General features: G+C 41.6%; 1 protein-coding gene across 1 annotated transcript; it reads left to right on the top strand.

Moving 5' to 3' along the window:
• Positions 1 to 753: 753 nt before the first annotated feature.
• On the top strand, positions 754 to 8064 carry LOC124310253 (ATPase family AAA domain-containing protein 2-like). Its single transcript, XM_046774065.1, has 9 exons — positions 754 to 907; positions 1133 to 1281; positions 2260 to 2529; positions 3631 to 3822; positions 4969 to 5154; positions 5702 to 5855; positions 6305 to 6403; positions 6890 to 7247; positions 8013 to 8064. The coding sequence occupies exons 1-9, from the start codon at positions 754 to 756 to the stop codon at positions 8062 to 8064; spliced, it is 1614 nt and encodes a 537-aa protein (XP_046630021.1).
• Positions 8065 to 8692: the final 628 nt, after the last annotated feature.

The following is an 8692-nucleotide window of genomic DNA, read 5'->3' as shown; positions in this document are numbered from 1 at the left end:
TCGTGAATATATTAATTAACTGGCTTTGAGTGCGAACGAATGCGCGTCATAGGTCGTATGTAACAATAACCCAACCTGATTGGCTACAAGGGGCGTGGCTCAGATGGTGGGATGTGATTCTTTGGATAAAAGATCGTCAGCAAAGGTCCGACGAATATTCTACTGGGGTTTATACGTAACAGCAGGTTTTTTTCTAGCACAACATGGAACGATCTTTTTCCCAAGATTACTTATTACTCAGCTGCCATCTATGTATACATATACAGCGGTGCGATGCAGCAACTGCTGCGAGTCTTTTTGTATAGGTTGCTTTGAAGAACGGTAAAAAACGAAGTAATTGTTCAAACTATTCGAATCAATCGGAGCATCTATCGATTTCTTTTATTGGAACTCGATCGTTTGATCTGACAATTGACGGCTTCACAGTGAAGATAGCCACTGGCGAATGATGCGAGAGTTATTATACCGCTTTGTTTTCTTTTTTTTCCCCACGGCTTCTTTTCACGTGTGGTATTACACGCACGTTTCACGAGTTGTCAAAAATCTCAAGTTCCCACCGTGAATATTGTATAAATTTTTCAGTTTAAATTCAATTTGTCACGGTATATAGATAAAATACAGTGATTGAAACTCCTAATAAGTTTCTAATAATCACGCTTTCGTAAAATTAATTTTACGCTTAATGTATCATTATCGTTCACGATATTCGTGCCCCGTGCATTTATTGAGGTGCAATATCTACATGTGACTGCAATGGCAACGATAAAAGATTTCAGTTGCGTCGGTGGCATGGAAAATCATATAGAGACCCTAAAAGAAACGGTATTATTCCCGCTGATGTATGGAGAAGTTTACTCTAGATTTAACATCAAACCACCACGTGGACTTCTGTTCTACGGACCTCCAGGTAATTTCAGCGATTTGTCAAGTGCACTTATCATTCTTCCATGAAACCAAAGCAATTTCTGCAAACGCGGAACAGCAAGAACCACGGGAGCAATTAATAATCCTACTGTAAGATCTGTCACTGTCACTCATTTTGATGAAATACCGGTGGAACTTGTAGATTAGTTCGGTATCTCATAACTGTTGCTTGATTTATTAATTACAAGGTTAACCGCGTTTTGCGTAGGAACTGGAAAAACTCTCATGGCCGGTGCTCTGGCATTCGAGTGCAGTAGTGCCGGGCGGAAGGTTTCCTTCATATCACGAAAGGGTGCGGATTGTCTGAGCAAGTGGATTGGTGAGAGCGAAAAAAAGCTGCAGGATATTTTTCGTCGGGTAACGAAAGTTCGTTTCTTCATGATTTGAAAACAAGTCAAACAGATGATGTGGGGTGGATCTGAGCGAACATTGTGCAAACAACGTATAAGTTCAGGTGATCAGCTATAGCGCAGAAAAACAGGGAAAAAAACTGCGAACAGCGGCTTCCGGATCAACGGCAAACGCGTGACTTTGCACGTGTCTGATATAAATCTGATAATATATACCGATACTTATATTATTTTGAATAATTTTAGTCCGGTGGCAACTAAGTGGCTCTCAGTGAGTACCACTGGTTTAAAAGAGGCTAGTAATGTTTAGACGTGTGAATTTTGAAGCTGTCGAGCAAGACTTGAAACATTTAATATAGTCGAGGACTGAGAAAAAAAAAAAAAAAATTAAAAAAAAATGATGGGTACATCAACAAAGTGTTTGCTGCATAATTTATTCATCGTTGAATGAACCGCGGGTATGGTTTACGTTTTCAAATGGCGACATTTGAGTTATCGTTACGAGATTTCTCTAAGCTTCTGGGTATGAGCGGTGCTACTCGTTCCAACTTTGTATATAGCAACGAGATTCTTTAACTGTTTCGGATGTATCGAGGTGGGAATATTGGTGCCGGTGTATCGAACGGTACTAAAATACAAGCGGGCACACGTTCTTCGTTACACGTTTGAGTACTTGAGCGACAGGGTCGAAGAACGATGACAGTAAAGTATGATAGATGTATAACTTGGTTAGTTTGCCTATTCACTTTTTGCAACGTTGAGTCGGCACGCCTTTCGAGACTCGACGTATCGGTTGTCTCGTCGACGACTGGCACCTGACAACCCGGGGTCACCGCGCGAGATTGATAACCGAGAGAATGAATAATTATTTTAATAGGAAGGAGATAGACGCCTCTTTCCCGATAGACCGATTACCTTTAATTAAACAACGACTTTCCCTCTTTTATCGTACGACCTGTCTGATCCGCATCGTGTAATTTACCAGGCAAAACAAACGAAACCCTGTATTATATTCTTCGACGAGATTGATGGATTGGCCCCGGTTAGATCCAGTCGTCAGGACTTCGTTCACACAAGCGTTGTGTGTACCCTCCTCGCCTTGATGGACGGACTGGATAACAACTCGGAGGTCATTGTTATCGGAGCTACCAACAGAATCGAAGCTATAGACCCAGCTCTCCGTAGACCAGGAAGATTCGACAAGGAATTGTACTTTCCATTGCCGTGTTTCAACACTAGGAAACAAATACTGTCGGTATAAATTTTCTTTCTCCCTACAACGTTTGATCTCACGATGCTCGTTCGATTCTACCGTTTCTATTCTAACTTCATGTGTGGTGCGGTCTTGCGTCAATTCTCAAAACGTGCGTCAGATTATTGTGCTGTTACGATATTCCTGCGATTTCATCCTCAATTTAATGGGTGCAGACTTATTTCAACAGCACATAGAATGCCTGAAAATATCAATTGTTGAATTCGCGATGTCACCGATTTTTCTCACGCTAGACTCATTATCAGCTTGGCATGCCTCATTGTTTTGAAATACGTATAAGATTAAGAATCATGTCAATTTTCTCCAAAACCTTAGAACATCAGACTGAAAACGTACCCAACCATCCTTCATTAGTATTACCAAAACTGATACTTTTTTGTTTTTATTGTTTATAAATAAATCCAGTAGATCTATTTGAGCAATGAGAAACGGTATTTATAGATAAATGTACATTCAACAACCGTGGAAGGTAGGTCAAGATTCGAAAATTTCATACGGCGGGTTGCGATAAAAACCGTTTCGTTATATCCGGGGTCAAATGTTCTGGGGTCACAGGCTTTCTGGATATATTCTGAGGATCCACGGGTATCCTAGTGTTGGTCAATGACTAACCTGATGTTAGACTAGCCAACCATAACGAGGATATCGAGGGAAAGTGATAGGAAATTGAATTAGCAAGGAAGCGTTCCTGCAACAGAACCTCCGTAACACGTCAGCCAATCAATGTTGAAACTTTCTTGCACCGATGATGTAACACTGCGCGTAATGGAAAATTCACGTATAATACTGCAACTTCGCGTATACTCGTTTCTGAAATGCAAGCTATGTTATCACAAGCATCCAGAGACGATCTATCGTGAGTCTTGCACAGCATAATTTCTCAATTACTATACTATTATTGTGGCGGTATAAAACCGTAGGAGTGATCGCAAGTTTACATGTAAAGGGAGAGATTGATTGTCACGATTTCCAAATAAGGTTCTCCCCGTGTATGTTGCTACGTATGGTTGATGGAAGACTCGAAGAACAAGAAACCCAAAGAAGCCTTGACCATGATTACCAATAACGTTTCATTAATTACAGGTCCACGTCAACAGCTGGAAACAGAAACCAGCCAAGAGATTCCTATCGTACCTAGCCTCGAAGACAATTGGATTCTGCGGTAGCGATCTTCAGGCTCTTTGTGCTGAGGCAGTTATGTGCTGCGTCAGAAGAAATTATCCACAAATTTACACATCGAAAAAAAAACACCGTATAAACGGCAGGTTTCTTCAAGTAAGATTATCATACAAACGACAGAGTCTATCATTAATTGACACTGCGCAGGCGAGGCAAGTGCCATCGAGTAGCGGAAGTTAACTCCAAAAGTCTCATGTTACGCGTTGAGAGTCGAGAGTTAAATGAACCAGCCAAACTGATCGCTCGATCCCCAACGCCGCATCTCCGAAACCCGTCTCATATGCACGTGTCGTGTCTAACCGTTAGCATAATTAACTTTGGCTTTACTGCACACCACGATCACAAATATGTCTAATACCATCATATTGTACCTATCTATATGCGCGAGCATCTTTCCACGTCGCGTGATCGAGCCACGCGTAGAATTCGTACGTACGGGTGTCAAAGATGTGATACGTGTTGATAAAATGAATTTCAAACATGCGTAAAAAAATATAATGTCCCTGACGGAACGCGTATAGGTGAACAAGCAAGACTTTTTGACAGCACATCGGAAAATTATTCCGGCTTCGAATCGGATCGTCGAATCACCGGTGAAATGCTTACCAAAAAAAATCGGACCTTTGCTAGAGCAAACTCTCTCACTCGTGATCGAAAGACTCGGAGTTCTCTGTCCTCGGGGGATGTTATCCTCCGGTAAAATGTAAGCCATCGATAGGATGTACCTACCTGGGGCTTGTGTTTATGCATGTTGTACTAACGACTCCATCAATCAACGTCGACGCTCGACTCATCGCAGTTGTCAATCAACTCGATTGAAATATAGTTTTTTGGGTGATTGTACTCGACTCTTTTTCGTACTCTAAATACTTTCGAACAACTTTACGGTTAGATAATAGGCCTTACGTATGCATTTTCAGCACGGGGAAAGCCACCTCGAAGTCTTCCCGTTGTCCAAGACTAATAATCACTGGAAACGGTAATTGTCACACGCGGTATATCGGTCCAGCGATTTTACACGCGTTGGAACACCTGCCATATCACGTTCTCGACATTAGTACCCTCTACGAGGTGACTGGAAGGGCGGCAGAGGAAGCCATAATCCAGGTATTTTCTCTCCTCGGACGTTAGTGCGTTACTTCCGTTGACGCTTGTCAGCCATCAGTCGATTCATCTCAGTCTTTACTATTTTTCATTCGTCTCGTTTTACTTTCAACGTCCACGTTGACGTCGTCTATAAAGCGGATTAAGGAGGCGCGACGCACTCTTCCTTCCCTGCTGTACGTCCCAGATATCACGGCGTGGTGGGAACTGGTAGACGAACGAGCACGCGTCGTCTTCGCATCTCTTATGCGGGGGCTTGACAGAACCGTGACTATACTGATTCTGACAACCGCCAATTGTCCACACGCCGAGCTTCCCGAGGAGGTTAGTAATTATAGTTAATACAGATTAGACCCTGTGCTACGATCTTCTCGGGATACCAGAGGTTACCGAATTTTTTCTTTCTTTCTTCGGCTGCCACATTAGCCAGTCACGCTGTGTCAAATACGGGGAACAAAAAAAAACATTCATTGTAACAAACGTCATTAATCAATATTCGATGAGAAAGCTTTACCATTAACCTTGGCACCGTGGAGAATATCTGCCGAAGATTTTTTCATCATTTTGTTACACACAGACACTGTAATAGTCGGCGTCGTTTACACAAGTACTACAGTCTCACTCTAATTGCAAACAGATTGTTGTTGTTTTTTGTCCTTATCATGATGTAGCCGAACTTAGTGCCGTTTAGACCAGAGCTATTTGATTACATTATTTTATTCTGGGTCACGAACAACGTGAGCGCAGACATTTTTCATTAATCCAATAATCAGGGACCAAGGAAATCTTGAGTAAAATTAAATTATGATAAACTTGCGAAGATAGTTGCAACCAATTGTTTTTGTCATTGCGCGAAATAATATTTTGGCAGATACAGCAATTGTATAATGAGCGCCAAGGCGAAGTGTTCGAGGTATCTGCACCGGAAGTCACGGAACGAAAAACATTCTTCGAACAACTGTTCTTTCCCTCTGGGTCAACACCGTCAATCACCGAAAATCGATCACAGGATTCGTTTTCTAGCGGTATATATAATATTCTTATCATGTACAGTTCCCCAACTCATCATCAAACAAATTATGCTGTCAGAGAGATCTATAATATACGGCTCTCCAATTATGTCCATAACCGTCTGAATAAATGCGTTGCTTACGACGTGTTGGATGTAAGCGATCTACGACCACTAAAGGTACCTGCATCACGTGCCAACATACATTTTCTAAAACATGTTACACAACCGGATTTAAGTTGCATTCTGGGCTTTCAGCGCATAATATTTTATGATGCTGTGATGGGGAGCAAAAATATAAACAAGAATCTGACACTCCACAGATTTGATTGACTGCTAAGTACACCGAAGATGGTACCATTTCATGACTCGGCTATTTTCCAAAACTACGTTTCTATTACCGCGATCGATTGCTTCTTGCTTCTCATGTACTTTTTTGCTATTTTTATCCGCGATCGAAAATAGATGTGATAGAAGTACCGCCGGGCAAGAGAGTTTCTACGGAGATCGACCTGAGGGCAAAGCCCGGCAGGGTTCAGTCTGTCCATTCAACATCACCGTTTGGTAAGTCAGTCAGACGCAAGCCACAGTAATCCAAGCTACTGATAAGATGCCATCAACTTACTCGCCATACTTGCCAGTTGAGAGTAAAATAAAAATGAACATCCCAAACACTCGCAAATGGATCAATGTGTTCCATTACTCAGTTACACCAGCTCTACCCGGACTGCAAAGACACCTGATAGAACATCTACTCTTACATCACGCGTGCATACTGGTCTGTACACATTTGACGACATCGCACACCCAGACACCAGATCACATTACAGTTCGCTAATAACTACACTTTATCATGTATCACCTAGAGAACATTTCGCAGGTGTTTCATCTTGCTTACCATATGCATACGAATGACCTAGGAATCAGGATATCCTGATCGAACAACCGATCTATATCGAAGTTCGGAATTAATGACATTAGCTTTAGATAGGCTAGACAAAATAATGAGTCAGGCCATTCCTTTTGAACTTGACTTGCACCAACCTTCAGGAACAGCTTTGAAACGCGAGTATAGCGCAGCCGGCGAGGCCTGCAGGGCATCGAAACGTGCCAGGATGAAATCTGAAGCCAGAAGTACGGATGAAAAGGTGAAGCCAGGTCAAGTTTTGGAGAACATGCCGAGCAATCGAACGACGGAATTATTGCGTAGGACGGTAGCCGTGACCGCGAGATCCAATAGTCAACAACTCGAAAGCCTCTACGCGCTTCTTGAAAGGGCTATTCAAAACCATAAGAGTGATGTATACGCCACCGTCATTAGATGTTTGGACAACTACAACGGGAGTAGAAAGTTGAAGCGAAAAGCCCGCAAGAAAAACGATTACCCTGGGGGTAAATGCAGCAAAAAGTTGGTTTCAAATTGACGTATGCAGTGTAATGCTGGTCATGTAATCTTGTAAGAGACTGGTCATTTCATTGGCCAATAAAGCGTATCGAGTTTAACCGTGTATGTATATCTTGAACATGCTGCTTTCAATACTTGTATGTAACACGCCACGAGAAGTTCCTGCGGACAGAGCTGCAGAGGTTCGACTGATATTGACACCGGTTATGGAGTGTTAAATTTAAGAGTCACCTTTCATTGACTGTGGTAAGCGGCATGGCCGAGTAGGCTGAGTTTTTGTTTGTTACTACGACAACAATAGTGATTCTCTGCTCCTAGAAAGGAATTGATGGTGGTCTATGACAAAGCCAAGCACCCTGCAGGTTTTCCGAACAATGCTTGATAATTGTTCTTTTTCCCCATATTTGTTAACTCTTTCAGTTTCATCGTATGATTCTGTTTTGTTCGTATGGTTGATTGCAGAATATGTAGGTACGATAATAAACAAGGATAAAAGCGAAGACGCATAAATTAAAATGATTTATTATTAATTCATACTTGGTTCATATATACCCTTAATTGTCCATTGACGCTTGAGTCGGAAGAAAAATAGCTGCGTAATGCGAGTGTGAGAAACTTTCGAGCGAAACTCTTCTTTTCCGTTTACTAGTATTCTTAATTCGCCAGCTTTGTTACTCTTTGCTTTATGAATTATGATTCGCGACGAGTCGGCTTAGGTATTTACCGAAACAAATGAGTTTTGAACAACGATTTATTTTCTCGTAACAGGTTGCAGCAGTGTTGCAACGGTACCGGAAAGTTCGAGCTCGAGAACAATTGACAATGGCTGCTCGATCTCTTCAAGTCTAAACTGCCCATTTTATACCCCTTGGTACTGTGTTAAATTTAAATCCCCGCTTACAGCTCTGCGTGAAAGTAAGGAAAAATTAATAATAAATAAAACAGCAAACGGTAGATTCTTGAGAATCGTGACCAAAATCGTGGCCATCAAGTTTACTTCTAATTCGTTCGCCTCAGGAGCAAACCACGTGGGTAACGATGTGGTTTACGATCGCCGTATTACGTCAGAAGATGGAAACTGCGTGAGACTGGTGATGCGGTATAACGGGATTAGCTTAACAATGAAATTTCAATTAAATTTTTAACCGCTAACTCTAATGCCGTTCCGGAACGTGTAACATGCAATTAGTTCAAATTAATATTTGAATTAAAACTACACAGTTAAACGGTCAAAAGTTACGTAATGAAATTTCGGTTATCATAATTCCTTAGTCAATGTACATTCCAAAATGTAAATACGCGCAAGTAAGTGACTGTGGTAGTTTTGATTTCTTGAAAAAAGTAAAAACAAACTCCTTTCCATTCGTTTGCAATTTTCCGACGGAAAATGTGTTGCGTATGGAGCGCGTCGTTAATTGATTTTCGAACGATCCAAGGAAAAGTTGTCC

Source organism: Neodiprion virginianus, chromosome 1, assembly GCF_021901495.1.
Source record: "Neodiprion virginianus isolate iyNeoVirg1 chromosome 1, iyNeoVirg1.1, whole genome shotgun sequence".
Taxonomy (NCBI): Eukaryota; Metazoa; Arthropoda; class Insecta; order Hymenoptera; family Diprionidae; genus Neodiprion; species Neodiprion virginianus.
Note: the sequence above shows the minus strand (reverse complement) of the source record. Positions and strands in the feature narration are given on the sequence as shown.